General features: G+C 44.1%; 1 protein-coding gene across 1 annotated transcript in view; it reads right to left on the bottom strand.

The window, feature by feature from the left end:
- Positions 1–9019, bottom strand: part of AGK (acylglycerol kinase) — an 86916-nt gene extending 77897 nt beyond the window's left edge. Inside the window, exons 1-2 of the mRNA XM_043463893.1 lie at positions 8921–9019; positions 2460–2577 (exon numbers count right to left, since the gene is read on the bottom strand). Coding sequence (XP_043319828.1) covers positions 2460–2560 — 101 coding nt within the window. The 5' untranslated portion in view covers positions 2561–2577; positions 8921–9019. The remainder of the gene's footprint in view (positions 1–2459; positions 2578–8920) is intronic.
- Positions 9020–19289: the final 10270 nt, after the last annotated feature.

Raw genomic sequence — 19289 nt, 5'->3', positions numbered from 1 at the left:
TAATGAAGACCAGACAGGATGTAGTATGGGCAGGAGGTAGGGAAGCAGAGGGAATCTATTCAAAAAGATTTAACTTAGAAGAGGAGGAGGAAATGAGATTGTGAAAAGGCCAGGGAGAACATATGAAAAACGGTGTTGAGAAGCTGTGTAATACGTTGGATAGAGGAACCAAGGACAGAAGAAAGTGAAGAAGGCAGGGATGAGTGATAGATTGGGAAGAAAATGGAGGGCCCAAGGGACACAAAGTTGATAACACTGAAAAAGGGGAGAAAAGGAAGAAAACTGGAATAACAGAAGGCTGACATGAAAGATTCAGATGCCGAAGTTCCATATTTCAAGAGAGGAACAGGGACAAGTGATAATAAGGTTCAGCATTCAACCAATGAGAATGGATGTTGAAAGAGGCAAAGGCTTACAGTGACAGGAATAGATGAAGTCAGGGAAAGGAAAGACAAGGTGCTATTGGATGGGTCATTCACATAAACACTCAGGGCGTTCAGAAAGATAACAAGACTTAAAAAAGAGAAAAGAATATTGATAAGGCAGGCTTTGAAGTCTGAGTCTAGTGCAAGAGATGAGACTCCAGAAATCTGGGAGGTTTATGGTTTTTATGGTTTTATGATATAGTCAGGTGTTATGAGCCTCAAAAGAGAGGAGATTTTTTTATAAGATGAAGAAAGAGTAATGGTTTGGAATAGGTACTGAGAAGCTAAAAGAATGCCAACACATTTGAAGGTAAGAGTAGCTTCTACTCAAGAGAGTTCAGGGGAAGATTTTCTCAAGGAAAAAAAACTAGGTTAGTATAAAAAAAAATTGTGTTAGGACTGTTATGTGAAAAGTTGGGGGATATATACATTTTTTTTAAAAAGGACAATAGAAGGAGACTACCTCAATACAATAAAGAACATGTATTAAAGCCCACAGCTGACATCATATTCAACAGTGAAGGTCGAAAGCTTTTCCTTAAAGATCAGGAACAAGGCAAGGATGCCTGCTCTTACCACTTCTACTGCATATAGTACCGGGAATCTTAGCCAGAGCAATTAGGCAAGAAAAAGAAATAAAAGGCATCCAAATTGGAGAGGATGAAGTAAAATCATGTTTGCAGATGACATAATCTTATATGTAGAAAATACTGGAGATCACACACACACACAAAATCAGAATAAACAAATTCAGCAAAGTTGCAGAATACAAAAATCAGTCATGTTTTCATATGCTAACAGTGAACAAACAAACAGATAAACAAATGGCCAGCAAACATGAAAAAATGTTCAACATCACTGACCATTAGAGAATTGCAAATCAAAACCACAAAAGGCCATATATCACACCCATTAGTATGGCCAGTAATGGTGGCCGGGGTGGGGGGTGGGGGGAGCGGGGGCAGTGTGAAAAATAAGCGTTGATAAAGACGTGGAGAAGTTGGACCCTTGGGCAGCTGGGACTGTAAAATGGTACAGCCACTACAGAAAACAGTATGGAGCTTCCTCAAAAATTAAAAACAGAAATACCATTAATCCAGCAATCCTACTTCTGGATATATATCCAAAAGAACTGAAAACAAGATGTTGCAGCCATATCTGCACACCCAAGTCCAATGGACTAGCACTATGCAACAGCCAAGAGGAGGAAGCAACCCAAATGTCCATTTGTAGATAAGTGGATAAGAAATGTGGTCTAAACATACAATCCAGCCTTAAAAAAGACAGGAATCCTGCCATATGCTACATCTATGAACCTTAAGGACACCATGCTAGGTGAAATAAGCCAGTTACAAAAGACAAACACTGCATGATTCCACTCATATGAAGTATCTAAAGCAGTCAAACTTACAGAAACAGAAAGTGGAATGGTGGTTGCAAGGGGCTGGAAGGAGGACAGAGACATTTCTGTTCAATGGGCACAGAGTTTCAGTTTTGCAAGATGAAAGAGTCCTAGAGATCTATTGTATGACAAAATGATATACTGCATGCTACTGAGCATACACTTACAAATGGTCACAGTGGTAAATTTTCTGCTAGTGATTTTTATCACAATATTTTAAAAGGGGCGGGGGTGCTAAGTTGCACCACAGCATGCAGGAGAGAAGTTGAGAAAAGCAAGCTACGCAGGACAATGGAGGTCTGCATTCTAAGCAGTGACCCTGAAGGTCAAAGGTAGAGACAGCAAAATGAAGCCTTCAGGCTCCTGCTACACTTCCGGTTCAAGCTGTTTCAGATCCAATTAAGAATGAGGCCTCTGACTCAGTGCTAGAGACTTAATGGGGCCTTTTTAAAAGTCTCAAGACTACACTATGAGAAGTAACTATGGTACCTTAAAGACATCCTGAACAGAGGACACAGTTATTTCCTCAGACCTTCACCCCACAGTAGCAACAGCCATAACCCTCAGCGAGGGTGGACTGTTCCGTGTTGCCCGTGAAGGTGGGGTGGGGTGGCGCGCTGTCAGAGGCTTACCAGTGTTTCCCATAGACCCAGTGGCCTCCCCATGTCAGCAGGCAGATCCCAGCTGTCGTTTTCTTCCAATGATTTCGAAGTGTTTTAAAGAACACAGTCATCTTCTCTTAGGGATTTGCTAGATCAGTAGAGGCAGAAAAGAAAAATATAATTATCCAGGGAATCATGTGGGCCCTACGCTTTCATCCTCTCCCTTCTTTCATCCTCTACATGTCTTCCTTCCTTCCTCCTTTTCCTTCCTAGACACTTCATCTTCTTACCTGCCCACCTACATTTCCTTTCTTTCTTCACTTCTTTCCACCTAAATTATACTTATTCTTCTTTCATCACTTTTTCTTAGAAGGAAGAGGAAAGGAATTCTAGGAGTCCTGTCTTCGCTTTCTTTTTACAGTCACTATACCTGTTTAAAAGTATCTGTTTATCCATTACATATAAAGTGCTTATCATCAAACTAGTAATCAAATCAGTGATGTAAAAGGGTTATTTAAAACAGAAAACAACCAGGCCCTCAATAAAAGAACATTCAGAGAAAACTCAATGAAGAGGAAATGTACATAACTGTAAAAATGCTCAACTTCCAAGGTAATCAAAGACACGCAAATTACAAAGAACTATCTCCATTCACCCATAAAATGAACAAAATTCTAAAATGATTGTATTCACTGATGACAAAATGAGACAGACACTCACAAACTACTATAAGGAAGGTAAATTAGCATAACTTTGTGGCAACCCACTCCAGTATGCTTGCCTAGAAAGTTCCACGGATAGAGGAGCCTGGTGGGCTGTAATGCATGGAGTTGGAAAAAGTCGGACATAACTGAGCCACCGAGCATGCACACTCAAAAACAAACTCATGTCAGTGTATGGCAAAAACCACCCAGTATTGTAAAGTAATTCAGTTCAGTTCAGTCACTCAGTTGTGTCCGACTCTACGCGACCCCATGAACCGCAGCATGCCAGGCCTCTCTCTCCATCACCAACTCCCGGAGTCCACCCAAACCCACATCCAATGAGACGGTGATGCCATCCAACCATCTCATCCTCTGTTGTCCCCTTCTCCTCCTACCCTCAATCTTTCCCAGCATCAGGGTCTTTTCAAATGAGTCAGCTCTTTGCATCAGGTGGCCAAAGTATTGGAGTTTCAGCTTCAACATCAGTCCTTCCAATGAACACCCAAAACTGATCTCCTTTAGGATGGACTGGTTGGATCTCCTTGCAGTCCAAGGGACTCTCAAGAGTCTTCTCCAACACCACAGTTCAAAAGAGTCAATTCTTCAGCACTCAGCTTTCTTTATAGTCCAACTCTCACATCCATACATGACTACTGGAAAAACCATAGCCTTGACCAGACGGACCTTTGTGGACAAAGTAATGTCTCTGCTTTTTAATATGCTGTCTAGGTTGGTCATAACTTTCCTTCCAAGGAGTGTCTTTTAATTTCATAGCTGCAACCACCACCAATTAAAAAATAAATAAATAAAAACAAAAAAGTGAAAAAAAAAAAAGTGACCATATGTACTTCTGTTTTTCTTCACCGCGCTTATCATGTGGTGGTCCGTATGTGTTAGTTTACTATCCCACTGGAATGTAAACTCCATGAGTAAGGACTTTGACTGCTCTGGTTCACTGCAGAATCCCCATGTCCAAAATAAGATCTGGCGCATAACAGCCATTTGATAAATAACTGTGGAATGAGATGGGGTTCAAGACATGCTACCCCAAACATGGCACATTGTGAGGATGGATATCTTACTCAGAAAAGGTTTGGAAAATAGGAGAAGCAGGAAGGTCACTCTGACCATCTCCCCACCTTGCTGTTTCTTAAACAGATCATAAAACCCTCCAGTGAGCGGTGCTTGCTTTGTCGACAAAGACTCCTTAACACGCAGGCCTCTCTAAGGTTTCCATCTGCTACAATTACCTCATACTCTTTACACTATCATGCTTCTCCATGATGGTCTATTCAAACCCCTGGGTCCTCATTTCCTTATGAAGGCTCTCATATCATGTAAAACTTACACTAGATAACTTGCATGCTTTGCTCCTGTTAATCTGTCTTTGTCAATTTAATTTCCAGACCCAGGTAGAGACCCTCTGAGGGTCAAGGAACACTTTTCCCCCACCTACATTAAATTTTTTTTCACTAAGAATTTTTGATGTAGAAAAAACTAAAAAATATAATTTTAAGTAAAATTAACAGGATTTAAAAGTCTTATGTAATTGCCATTTACCAATTTTGTTCAAACACAAACATAATTGAAAAAAACAGAAATAAACACACGAGACTTTGTAGTAATTCCCTCTTGTGAGATAACAGGTGGTATTTATGTTTCAAATTGCAATGTATTTTTTAAATTTTCTGAAGATAAATTATTTTCTAGACAGAACCTTTTTAACTGAGGTAAATAGACCAATGCTGATGGGCGTGGGGGCAGCACGGGAACAGCTGCTTTTGCTGATTCTAGTTCTTTGGCAGGACTAGTGGTAAAGAGCCTGCCTGCCAATGCAGGAGATGTAAAACATGTGGGTTCGATCCCTGGGTCAGGAAGATCCTTTGGAGGAGGGAATGCAACCCACTCCAATATTCCTGCCTGGAGAATCCCATGGGCAGAGGAGCCTGGCAGGCTACAGTTCACAGGTTTGCAAAAAGTTGGACACAATTGAAGTGACTTAGCACAAGTTAGTTCTTTTATTACTCCATTTAACCACAGGGACTCTCTTCTTGACCAGAAACTTGAATCAGGCTCTGAGTTCTGCTGGACTAGGACCTACCTTGGGCTTCCCCCTAGGCCCTTTTAGAATCCAATTTGAGCAAGACTCCTACTAACGTAGTTTAGTGAAAATCTCCCATCCACACCATTGGAATCTGACCACCCTGGATATCTTATCACCCTGGTCTGCCTTTAGCAAGGATTCTACTGGGTCACCTAGTAAGAGTCCCCTTTACCCCTGACATTTCTTTAGCAATTTTCCATCCACTGATGCCACCCTGCTCCTTGGCTATGAACGCCCATTTGTCCTCACTGGAGTCAGGGTTGAGTCCAAGCTCTTCCCCTCAGTCCAAGACCATGCCTGCAGTGGTTTCTACATCCACCCAGATGCCTCTCCCCACCCTGGAGTGAAGTCTGTCTGACCAGTCTTTAACAAGTGTCACTACTTAATTTTTTCTTTACCGCCACCACTGGTTAAAATTCCTAAGACCAGACACATCCTTATCACCAGTCACGTGTGAAACCCGTGCCAGGGAACCCACCTTCCTGTGAATCAGGGCCGCAGTGCAGGATGGCACATAAAGGAAGCCAAAAGCACATGTGATAATTAGATGCCTCTCCATCTGGCCTGAGAGCGCTCATTCATTCAACGTGCTAGGCTCTGGGCTGGCTGCTAGACAGAGAAGCACAAGTCTCTATTCTCAAGTGCTGGCAACTGTGAAAGCCCCAAGTACAAAACAATTACATAACTTATGGTTGTAACACAGGGGGAAGGCTTTTGAGGGCTAAGTCAGGGCTCTGGGAGAAGCCACAAGAATGACCTAATGTGGACTGAAGGTGACAGGGTGGTCCATGATTGGGGAAGTCTTCCCAGAAGGTATCACACGTACCCTGGGTCTTGAACAATGAGGAGAAACGCCAAAAAAGCAGCTAAGGAGACTTCTGCGCACAAAGGCATCAATGACAGAAAGGTATAATCAGAGAAACACAAGTGTGTCGTCAGGTGTAGATAGGAAACAGGATCAGTCTGGAAAGTGAGAACAAGGCCTCTCAAACTCTAGTGTAAATCTTGTTAAAATTCAAAGAACTTGTTTAAAATCCGGATTCCTGGGCATGACCCCAAGATTCTGACTTATTCTGGTCGGGCTGTCAGTGAAACAGACCAGTACCTGTGAAGCTCCTCAGCACAAAAGCCTGTGTCCCCCACTTCTTGACCTTCCCCAAGTCCCAAAGGGCAGGTTCAAACAGCTGCTAATCAGGGAAGGGAGGGGGATAGAGAGACAAGGGAGGAGAAATTAAAAAAACAAAAACAAGACAATAGTGCAGCCTTGGGGGGCAAAGTCCTGGTTCTGCCTCAAGTGATAAACAAGATTCCTGGCACTTTCCCCAGAACTAAAACCCCCAACAAATGGAACATGTTAATTACTTGATGAAGTATTCTTCATCCCAGAGAAGGTCACAGTATGATAACCTTGAGAATCACAGAAGCGCATCAGAAACCCACCTGAGGCCAGATTAAAGGAGAGCAGGCCCTGCACAGCTGATCCTTATTAACAACCCTGCCTGTAAACCATTCCTATAAAACTCCTCACCAAGTCCCCCAGAGTTGAGACACACAGGTTTTGAGGGCACAATCCCGCTGTGTCCCCCTTTGCCTGGCAAAGCGATAAAGCTATGCTTTTCTTCTTCACCCAAAACTCTGCCTCCCAGATTCGATTGGGTACCTGCGCAGAGGCCATTTTCAGCATCATCATGTTCATTATTAACCAGTACTCCCGTGCCGCTCACGGAGGTCAGCACCACACTCTGACAAAAAGTAGTTTGAAGATAAAGGATGGGGAAGATCCAGGAGGTTTGGAAAACATCAGGCAGGACCTCCAATCCATGCTAAAGACTTTGGAAATTATATTGACGATAATAAAAAACCCTGAAGGGATTTAAGTAAGTGAGGGACAGGATCACATTTGGACTGTAGAAAGATCACTTTGTAACAAAACGGAAAATGGGATGGAAGAAGCTGAGCTGAAGCTACAAAGAGCCAGCAGGAAGTTATTACAATCTCTAGACACATAAATGAAGGAAAGAACAAAGGGGGATGAACTTGGCAGCACTGAGTCATCAATTAGGGCTTCCCTGGTAGCTCACACCGTAAAGAATCTGCCTACAATGCAGGAGACCTGGGTTCAATTCCTGGGTTGGGAAGATTCCTTGGCGAAGGGAATGGAAACCCACTCCAGTATTCTTGCCTGGAAAAATCTCATGGACAGAAGAGCCCTGTGGGCTACAGTCCGTGGGGTCGAAAAGAGTCGGGCACAACTGAGCAACTAACACGTTCATCCGTGATCAACTGATTATAGATGGTGAAAGAAGAGGTACCAAGCCAGGTTAGTACCTGGGCAACTTATTGAATAATGATTTCAGTCATGAGATCTGGGAAGTAGGTTCATGAAGAAAGGTGTTATATGTTGTGTAGGAGATGCTGAGTTTGAGATTCCCATGGGGGATCCAATGGAAATGATCAATGGGTATGTGGACTTAGCAGTTAGAAGCCAGGAGAAACTGGATAGAAGATATAGATTTGGGATTCAGTGTGCGGGAGGTCAAGATGGAGTGCAGATAAAATACCCAGGGCAAGGACAGAAATTAGAGAACAATTTAAGAGTTTTAAGAGTCTGTTTTAAGGCCACCCATGACCCACTGGAACTGCCTTGCGTCACAAATGAATGGGTCTATGCATTATAAAACTAGTGCAGAAACATGCAAGCAGCCTAGAGCAGCGGAAAGAACACTGGTCTAAGACTTCGGCTTAGATTCAAGTCCTACTTTTGTCACTTATTGGCAGTGAGAGCCTGGGTAAGTCATTTAACCCATCTCTTATGTTTTCATGAATAAATGAGGATCAGTTCAGTTCAGTCTCTCAGTCGTGTCCGATTCTTTGCGACCCCAAAATGAGGATACACCTGCTCTGATCAACTCATTTGGCGGTAAAGTTACCATTGTACCAGGTGTGGAAGCACTTTGTAAATATCTCCTTATTTAGGTCATCATCACAATATGCAACATGTGAGTTACCAATGTATATGCTTTCTAAGTACCCAACAGAATTCTTATTCCCCAATCACAGTAAAATATATATATATTTTTTTTATAAAAATAAATTTATTTTATTTTATAAAAAAATAAAAGTTGGCATATAATAGCCATTGGAGAAATAATGGCTGCACGGCTCCTCCGAAATGCATGTTTGCTTTTCCCCTAAGAACTCCCAAATTCCAATTGTATTCGACCCCCCTCACAAACGGTGGGGCTTTCCTTAGACGTTGAACCCTCACAAAACAGGTTCTAACAAACAGAACCTAGTAACGCGGCTGAAATGAATGAATCAACCGTATTTTGCAAATAAGTTAGCTGAATCGCTCTCTTCTCCCCAACCCACCCCCCACCTTACCCCCGTCCCCAAGAAAAGGAAAGGGTCGCACAAGTTAGCGACAGCTCTGGGGCCAGAGCCCAGGACATATGCCTCCCGCAGGGGCAACAGGAACCCCGCCATGCGATGCTCGGAGCTCTCCCAGTGCCGCTCCGCCCGGCCCTCGCTCCCACACCCTCCGTCCGCAGCGGCGTTCCGACAGCGGCCACCTAGGCCCGGCCCCCGGGGCTCCGCCCCACACCCCCGAGTCCAGCGTGTCAGCGCTTGCACGGTCCCCGAAACCCGGTCCTGGCTCCCAGCGCCAGCACCGCCGCACTCACCACGGCTGGTCCCGCTCGCCGCCCTGCCTTTCCTGTGTGCTCCCTTAAGAGTCCCCCGCTCTTTGAAGGGAAACAGCTACCGCCGCCCTCGGGTTCCGCCGCGGGTTCCTGGCGCGCAGGGAGGGCGCGGTCTGCAGGGGCCGCCGCCGCGAGGGGACTGCCTTCGGGTTTTGATCAAACATTTATTTGATCTCCATCCTTGTGGCTCAGACGGTAAAGCGTCTGCCTACAATGCGGGAGACCTGGGTTCAGTCCCTCTGTCGGGAAGATCTCCTGGAGAAGGAAATGGCAACCCACTCCAGTATTCTTGCCTGGAGAATCCCTTGGAACCGAGGAGCCTGGCGGGCCACAGTCCATGGGGTCCCAAAGAGTCGGACACGACTGAGCGACTTCACTGCTCACTCACTTATTCATCCATTCATCCTTACCACTTATCCCCCTGTCGCTCAACAATATTTTATGAGAAGCCTAAAAGGCAAACACTGTTTTAGGGCCCGGCGCCCAATCAGAGAATTTTAGGCAGTGATGTAAACCGCTCATTCATTATGGACATGAATTTGAGCAAACTCGGGGACACAGTCGAGCGCAGAGGAGCCTGGCGGGCTACAGTCCATGGGGTCTCGAAGAGTCCAACACGATTTAGCCACTGAACAACAACATGTACACAAGAAAATGAAAACAGGTGATAGAGAGTGGGTGGAGAGAACTATTTTAAGTTAGGCCTCTCCCTTAAGGGGTAATCTGAGACCTGAAGGTGAGAAGGAGCAGGTCAAGCAAGGTCCTCTTTTCTAGAGGAAAAGAGCCTGAGGGAGGGAACAATCAGGGCAAAAGCGGTAAAGTCTGAGTCAGTTTACCAAGTCAGGGACCAGTGTGGGTGAAGCAGAGAGAACTAAGGAGTAGGTGACAGGGGTGAAGGCGGAAAGGTGGGCAAGACAGGCCAAGGTAGTAAGGAGCTCTGACGACGTTATAGGCAACGGAATGGGAAGACAGGGAGGGTCAAGGGAATGACGTGATCTGATTTGCATTTTAAACATCTCTGGCCACAATGTTCTGTTCAGTCACTCAGTCCTGTCCTACTCTTTGCGACCCCATGGGACTGCAGTAAGCCAGGCCTCCCTGTCCATCACCAACTCCTGGAGTTTACTCAAACTGATGTCCATTGAGTCGGTGAGGCCATCCAATCATCTCATCCTCTGTCATCCCCTTCTCCTCCTGCCTTCAATCTTTCCCAGCATCAGATCCAAATGAGTCAGTTCTTCACATCAGGTGGCCAAGGTATTGGAGTTTCAACTTCAGCATCAGTCCTCCTTCCAATGCATATTCAGGACTGATTTCCTTTAGGATGGACTGGTTGGATCTCCTTGCAGCCCGAGGGACTCTCAAGAGTCTTCTCCAACACCACAGTTCCAAAGCATCCACAACGCAGTGAATAGATCCTGGCGAGTAAGAGACGGCAGAGAAGTCAGGTCACAGGCAGACCACCAGAGGGCAGTTCTAATTCTCTGTCCTCCCACCTCTTCCCCTGACCAGCACCTGTAGGGTGGAGACCATGCCAGTCAATCAAGAATGTTTTCTTTCCTTCTCCCATTCATTGCTGGCCAACCAACAGTTGCAGAGTGTTGGGCATGCACTAGGCACAGGGGATGCATGCCTATACATCACCCCTCCCCATGGTCCCTGGCCTCATAGAGTTTGCAGTCTAGTTTCCCCAATTACTGCATAAAGACACACATCCTTCCTATCGCCCCCTATATGAATGATTTAAGAGAAATGAGACAGGCCGATAAGATTATGGTGCAGTAAAGCTTACTTGCCAAGTTCTAATCCTCAAGGGGCCATATTAACGGTAGGGTGAACTTCCTAGACCATCCACCTGTAAATTAGGACACTAGATCATCATTAAAAACAATCCTGCCTAGCTATAAAATGTTGTGATATTTTAGGTATGACAGTTATTTTCAACTCTCCTTTTCCAACCATCTAAAACATCTGCATTTGAAAATAAGTTGCTGAACTGCTTGCCTGCAGGTTAGAAAAATTTGGAACTTCATGCTGCATGGTCCAACGGGCAGATTAAGCTTCAGGGCTTCAGCAGAACAGTGTTTCCCTTCAGTGAGAAAACTTCAGCTTAAATGAGTTTTTCCATAAGTTTCCAATAAAAAATGAAGAAATGTAGAATAAAGCTTTTTCTTAAAGTATATATCTATACCCTATATGGAGATGTATACTTTGTATACTTTCTTTATACATACACTTTTTCTGTTGTTCTAGAGCTGATTTCATCTTTGTTTTGGATCACACAGCGACAGGAAACTGTATACTCATGTCTGTCATTAGGACAGACAAGCAACAGAATCCAGGCTGGCTGGGACAACCTCGTCCTGAGTGGGTGTGATCTGACCACGCTGAATGTGCTCGTGTGTGTGCTGGCCTGTGAGTGCCCGGTGACGACAGCTGTGTCGGCTGTCTGTCTACCTGTGCACACAGTGTATCAAGTTTCACAGCAGTGAGAAGAGTCCTCCCTCTGTGGTCTGTGACTTATTGCCACAATTGGATGAGACCATGGCACTGCCCAGGCTGCGGATGGGCACTTAGTGTGATTGAGAAGAAAGCAAAAAAGCCTGGTCGTTTCAGTTCAGTCGCTCAGTGGTGTCTGACTCTGCGACCCCAAGGACTGCAGCACGCCAGGCTTCTCTGTCCTTCACCAACACCCAGAGCTTACTCAAACTCATGTCCATCCAGTCAGTGATGCCATCCAACCATCTCATCCTCTGTCATCCCCTTCTTCTCCTGCCTTCAATCTTTCCCAGTATCAGGGTCTTTTCCAGTGAGTCAGCTCTTCGCATCAGGTGGCCAAAGTATTGGAGTTTCAGCTTCGGCATCAGTCCTTCCAACGAATATTCAGGACTGATCTCCTTTAGGATGGACTGGTTGGATCTCCTTGCAGTCCAAGGGACTCTCAAGAGTCTTCCCCAACACCACAGTTCAGTGCTCAGCTTTCTTTACAGTCCAAATCTCACACCCATACATAACTACTGGAAAAACCATAGCTTTGACTAGATGGACTTTTGTTGGCAAAGTAATGTCTCTGCTTTTTAATAAGCTGTCTAGGTTGGTCACAACTTTTCTTCCAAGGAACAATCGTCTTTTAATTTCATGGCTGCACTCATCATCTGCAGTGATTTTGGAGCCCAAAAGAATAAAGTCTGTCACTGTTTCCATTGTTTCCCCAACTATTTGCCATGAAGTGATGGGACCGGGTGCCATGATCTTTGTTTTCTGAATGTTGAGTTTTAAGCCAATATTTTCACTCTTCTCTTTCACTTTCTTTTCACTCTTCTCTTTCACTTTCATCAAGTATTCTTCTTCATTTTCTGCCTTGAGGGTGGTGTCATCTGCATATTTGAGGTTATTGATATGTCTCCTGGAAATCTTGATTCTAGCTTGTGCTTCATCCAGTTCAGCATTTCTCATGATGTACTCTGCATATAAGTTAAATAAGCACGGCGACAATATACTGCCTTGATTTGGAACCAGTCTGTTGTTCCATGTCCGGTTCTAACTGTTGCTTCCTGACCTGCATACAGACTTCTCAGGAGGCAGGTCAGGTGGTCTGGTATTCCCATCTCTTGAAGAATTTTCCACAGTTTGTTGTGATCCACACAGTCAAAGGCTTTGGCATAGTCAATAAAGCAGAAGTAGATGTTTTTCTGGAACTTTCTTGCTTTTTTGATGATCCAGCAGATGTTGGCAATTTGATCTCTGGTCAAATTCAACCCCAAATAAGAGACCTCTGATGGTTATTCTAGCCTCAGGGCTCCTCACGGGGTCAGCAGAGGCGGTCAGGCTGTGTCACAGCTCAGCTACTCCTTCTGCCTTATCCTGCTTCTTTCTCCCCACCCCCTTCCCCCCACCCCCTTTTTTTTTCTTTTGCAGGTATTGATTCCATTAGTCAAGGACTGGAGACTGGTCCTCTCTCATAGGGAGAGTCCTGGAACATCTCCTCTGCTGGGCCATGATGAGAATTTCAGGTTCCAGAGAGGGGCACTCAGGTCTGACACCATAGCCCTTAGATGCGGGGCACCAGCCCTGAGGTCTGATGGCACTTTCACGCCTTAGATGAGGCCAAAGAACTCCCCGGAGGTGCACAGTCAGAGACAAGGGCATGGCTTATACTCTTCTGCTGCTGCCTTCTTTGTTCAGTATGGCTAAAGTTGAGTGAGGTTCCCAAAGAGCAGAAAATCAATTCCCGGTTGCCAGGTGGAGTTTTCCTGGGCCTCCAACTCATGCCTGGAGAACATTCTGCATGGTCAAAGATAGGGATTTGTGTCTCCTTCACACAACATGCTGCCATATTTGGTACTTGTTACAAGTTGAAACTGGGCTTCCCTGGCAGCTCAGCGGTGAATAATCTACCTACCAATGCTGGAGACATAGGAGACATGAGTTTCAATCCCTGGGTTAGGAAGATCCCCTGGAGAAGGAAGTGGCAACCCACTCCAGTATTCTTGCCTGGAGAATCCCATGGACAGAGGGGCCATGGGCTGCAGTCCAGGGTCACAAAGGGTCAGACATGACTGAGCATATATTGAAATAAACTACACATTGAAAGTGTGAATTCAGTTGCCTGTAAAATGAAGTTGTGTTTCCCTGAGAGCATTAGAAGTATGTACTGTCGTTTTTGTTCAGTCGCTCGGTTGTTTCCGACTCTTTGCCTGGAATGCAGCATGCCAGGCTTCCCCATCCTTCACTATCTCCCAGAGTTTGCTCAAACTCACGTCCACTGAATTGATTATGCCATCCAACCGTCTTATCCTCTGTTGCCCCCTTATCCTTCTGCCCTCAAGCTTTCCCATCATCAGGGTGATTTCCAATGAGTCAGCACTTAGCATCTGGTGGCCAAAGTATTGGAGCTTCAGCTTCAGCATCAGTCCTTCCAATGAATATTCAGTTGATTTCCTTTAGGATTGACTGGTCTGACCTTCTTGCAGTCCAAGGGACTCTCAAGAGTCTTCTCCAACACCACAGTTTGAAAGCATCAATTCTTCTGCACTCAGCCTTCTTTCTGGTCCTACTCTCACATCCATACATGACTAATGGAAAAACCATAAGTTTGACTATACAGACCTTTGTTGGCAAAGTGATGTCTCTGCTTTTTAGTACACTGTCTAGGTTTTTCATAGCTTTTCCTCCAAGAAGCAAGCATCTGTTAATTTCACGGCTGCAGCCACTATCCATAGTGATTTTGGAACCCAAGAAAATATAAAGTCTGTCACTGTTTCCATTTTTTCCCCATCTATCTGCCATGGTAAGATGGGACTGGATGCCATGATCTTTGTTTTTTCAATGTTGAGTTTTAAGTCAGCTTTTTCACTCTTCTCTTAGACCTTCATCAAAAGACTCTTCAGTTCCTCTTCACTTTCTGCCATTAGGGTGGTGTCACCTGCATGTCTGAGGTTGTTGATATTTCTCCCAGAAATTTTGATTCTAGCTTGTGCTTCATCCAGCCACGGAATTTCACATGTTGTACTCTGCATGTGAGTTACATAAGCAGCGTGACAATATACAGCCTTGAAGTATTCCTTTCCCAATTTGAACCAGTCCAGTGTTCCATGTCTGGTTCTACCTGTTGCTTCTTGACCTGAATACAGGTTTCTCAGGAGGCAGGTAAGGTGGTCTGGTATTCCTATCTTTTCCCTGAGAGGATAGAAGTATGCACAGACTGATAGCCAACAGCCCTTAGTATTGGAAGAGTCTTACTCATGTTTCAGTATCTGTAGTATTTAAGAAACTAAAAACAGAGCTACCATATGATCTAGCAATCCCACTCCCAGGCATACATCCAGAGAAAAACATGGTTTGAAAGGATAATCCACCCCAATGTTCATTGCTGCGCTAGCCAAGACATGGAAGCAATTTAAATGTCCACTGACAGAGGAGTGGATAAAAAAGATGTGATACACATAGACAATAGAATATTACTCAGCCATAAAAAGAATGAAATAATGCCATTTGCAGCAACATGGATGCTAGGGATCATCATACTAAGTGAGACAAAGAAACATAAATATCTCTTATATGCAGAATCTAAAAGAACGATGCAAATGAACTTATTTACAAAAAACAAACTTAGAGAACAAAGTTATGGTTACCAAGGGGAAGGGTGCATGGGGAGAGATAGTTAAGGAGTTTTGCCTGGACATGTACATGTGTGTACATGTTTAAAATAGATAGTAAGAACCTACTATATAGCACAGGGAACTCCACTCAGTATTCCCTAACAACCTAAATGGGAAAAGAATTTGGAAAAAGGATATAAGTACGTGTATAACTGAAGCACTTTGCTATACACCTGAAACTAACAACATTGTTAATCAACTAACAATAAAAAAATACATTTAAAAAAAATTTGTTTTCCTAACACAATGACAGACCATTCGGAAACTCACTAGCTTCCCGTTAGTCCAAAACCAATCCTGAGATGACTTTCTCTTGGCACAAAATCTGTTATTAAGAATGTTTGAGGGAGATGACCTCTGTTCAGATGTAGCGTAAGAAGAAGCAGGAGAGCCTTGCTTACTCACAAATCCCCAGGGATTTAAGAAGTGCTTACTTACGTGCCCAGTCGGATTGCTCCCTACTGTGGAAAAGAGGGAGAGAACGTGAGACTCAATCAAGGGGGAGAGACTCAAGGTTTAAGGTGGCTTCACGTTTTAACTCTCGCTGACAAGATATACAGATATACACGCATGTGCATATACAGAATGTTCTCATACTTTCAACCTCCTTCCGGGTTGTATACGTTAACCGCATAAAGCTGGAACAACAAGGGTGGGATGTTAGTAACTCTGTCTGTTGACGACCTAGAGAGGGGACCCTGTGGCCTCACCTTTCACTACCTCTGCGGCTTCCCTGTCCTTGGGTCAGCGTAGCTAAACCTGATGGGAGGCCCTGTGGCCGGCGTGGTATGTGGAGCAGCACGGGGCAGCGGCCATGGTAAGCCTACAGGAATAGGACGTTCGTGGTGTCCGAGCGTCTGAAACTTACAGATGCAGAACAAACAGCCAGGAAGAAAAGAAGACCAGTAGAATAAATATACCCAAGATAAGTGTGGCCTTTTTCACCACTGATTCTTGGCTCCATTTGGAAATACATTGTACTATCTAATGCAGTGTAGACTTTCTTTCTTTATCCGTCATGCATTTCCCCATTTGTCTTTCCTAAAAAGAACCAATTTTGGCTCAGGTACCCACCTCTCACACTCACAGTCCCTGCCAGCCTATGACAACTTTGCAGGTGACTAGATAACTCCATTCCTGTTGCTGGGAGTTGCTTTACATCACTTCAAGGTACTCATCGTAATTCCTCTTCCATTGCTAGTGCTTCAGTTAGAAATCGATCATGTAACTCAATTTAGACCAGAGAGTCTAAGGAGTCTGCTGAGAGATCTCAGGAAAGGCTTCATTCTCTTTAAAAGGGGACATTCAAGAAAGACATGGTGATGACCCTTAAAAATATTATGCTAAGTGAAATAAGCCAGTGGCAGAAGACCATGTATTGTATGGTTTTACTTCTATGAAACAATCAGAATTGGCAAATACATAGAGATGGAAAGTGCATTAGAGGTTGCCTGAGACAAGAGTTGGAGATGATTAGGGAGAAATAGAAAATGACTGTTAATGGGTATGAGATGCCTTTGGGAGGTAGGGATGAACTGTTCTAGAATTGGCTGTGGTGATAGTTGCACAATTTTATGAATATGCTAGAAACTTTAGATAAAAGAATGGTATGAGGTGCAAATTACAGCACAGCAATGTTGTTTCCAAAAATGAAAGGGACAGTCTGTCCCTCTTTTCCCCATGGACAGGATCATGTGTGTGCATGCATACTTAGTCACTTCAGTCGTGTCTGACCATTTGCAACCCTATGGACCGTAGCCCGCCAGGCTCCTCTGTGCAAGGGATTTTCCAGGCAAGAATACTAGAGTGGGTTGCCATGCCCTCCTTGAGGGCACCTTCCCAATCCAGGGATCAAACCCCCATCTCTTATGTTTCCTGCATTGGCAGGCAGGTTCTTTATCACCAGCGCCACCTGGGAAACCCCAGATAGGGTCATATGTGTACATAATACCTGAAGTTGCTACAACTATTGTTCAGCCATGAAGGGAGCCAGCCTCAGGGCAAAGCCAACTCACAGAGGATGAACAGGAAGTGATGGAAAGAACTTGGGTACTTGGTGACATCATTGAGGTAAATGGTTGAACTATGCCTGGAGTTTGCTCAAACCTGGATATCCTACAATGTGAAATAATAAATTCCATTATTGTCTAAGTCAGAGGCAGGGTTTTCTGTTCCTTGAAGCCAAGAGCACTGACCTGATAAAGTGCAAGTCATTGGATCTTGGTGAGTAGCAGACACAGTGAGGACATTTTTAAAAAGATAATGTTGAAATTTTAAGGGGAAAGCAGATGAAAATAGATGGCAGAAAGGAGCTAGTTGACATCGGTTGGTATGTTTAACCTTTTCTTGTTCCTAAAATAATTCTCCAGGGGACTTCCCTGGTGGTTCAGTGGCTAAAACTCCACACTCCCAATGCAGGGGGCCCGGGTTCAGTCCCTGGTCAGGGAACCAGATCCCACATGCCACAACTAAGAGTTTGAATGCTGCAACTAAAGATCCCTCGTATTGCAACCTGGTGCAGCCAAAATAAACAAACAAAGACTTAAAAAAAATCAAATCATTCTCTAACCATTCTCCTGGATCTGAACCATATTCATCGGCTACAGATTCATTAACATGAAAATATAGTTAAAGGTTAGAAAATTTATCACCATCAATAGTCTTATATGAAGCCTCTCAGATGGAATCTGCTTGTGGGAATAGATGCTCCTCCACCAGAATTTCTATTAGAGAAAATTATGCACAGATTATTTCAACATTCGTTTGGATTTATTTATATATTTTATGCACATAGATTCTTCTTTAGACTGCTTTGTTTCCACTAAGGAAAGTATGAGGTGGAGTTCTCCTGGTATTTAGGCTTAAAATCTCTTCCTTATTGTGACCTTTAATATCCACTGTTAGTAGTAACTAACAGATTGGAAACATGTAAATGAGGCCTTTCAGGAAACCAGCAGGTTCCTAGGAGAGAGACTATTTTCCACATTTAACATGGGTTTTACAAGCACCCTCTGCCATGCCCATACTCACCCATGAGCTCTTCAGGCCTTGTCTTTTCCTGAGTGTGACTTCTCTGGTGAATGTGTCTCCTTGTCCTTGGCCATGTCCTCCTCCTGCAACATCTGGGCCCTGGCTGGCACTTTCCAGTTGCTTGTTTAATATAGGAGTAACAGGGAGAAGGCAATGGCAACCCCCTCCAGTATTCTTGCCTGGAAAATCCCATGGACAGAGGGGCCTGGCAGGCTATAGTCTATGGGGTTGCAAAGAGTCAGACACGATTGAGCAACTAATACACACACACACACACACACACACACACACACACAATAGGGAATGAAGATACGGTTCACATTGATTACATCAAGCAAGGCCTCCAATACTGTTTTGCAAAACCCAGTTTCCCAGAGGAACCCAATTCTAAGTGTTCTGGAACAAGAAATTTGGGATGTTCCTGGTGGTCCAGTGACTAAGACTCCAAGCTCCCGATGCAGGGAGCCCTGGTTCGATCCTGGGTCAGGGAACTAGACCTCATGTGCGGCAACTAAGAGTTTACATGCCACAGCTAAAGATCCCACATGCCACAATGAGGACAGAAGATCCCGAGTGCCACAACTAAGAAAGGCCTGGTGCAGCCAAATAAATAAATAAACAAACCACAAAAAACCTCTTGTATGACATATAGTTGAATCTCAGTCATAGTCTTGAAAACCCTCTATCAAATGGTCAGAAATTGGCCTGTATTTATTTCCCAGGAATTTTCTGTGGTTTCATTTTTATATTAATCTTAAAATTCACCCATAATCAAATAAATTATTTTTCTCTATCAGAATGTGCCAAGATCTTTCCAACTTCAAGGTCTTACTGAGGCTGGCACATTCACTTATCATCTAATTCTCTCATCTTCCTCCTCTTGACTTCACCCCAGACACCTTCCCTGGGTCATTCATTTAGATTAGGTTCCTACCATTACACTCACCCAGAGCTCCCTTGTCCTTCATGGAATTCATCATAATCTGAGTGTTTTACAATTGTATCTGTAATACAGCACAATTTTGTAATTGTATTAGTGCCAGGCCCCTCCCCCACCTGATATTCTAAATTCTATGAGAACAGTGACAATGTTACTGTTTTTCCTACAGAATACCCATACTTTCCTCTTGGGCTACAAAATCACTGTGGACGGTGACTGC

Source organism: Cervus canadensis, chromosome 3 (assembly GCF_019320065.1).
Source record: "Cervus canadensis isolate Bull #8, Minnesota chromosome 3, ASM1932006v1, whole genome shotgun sequence".
Taxonomy (NCBI): Eukaryota; Metazoa; Chordata; class Mammalia; order Artiodactyla; family Cervidae; genus Cervus; species Cervus canadensis.
The sequence above is the reverse complement of the archived record's forward strand: the minus strand, read 5'-3'. Positions and strand labels throughout refer to the sequence as shown.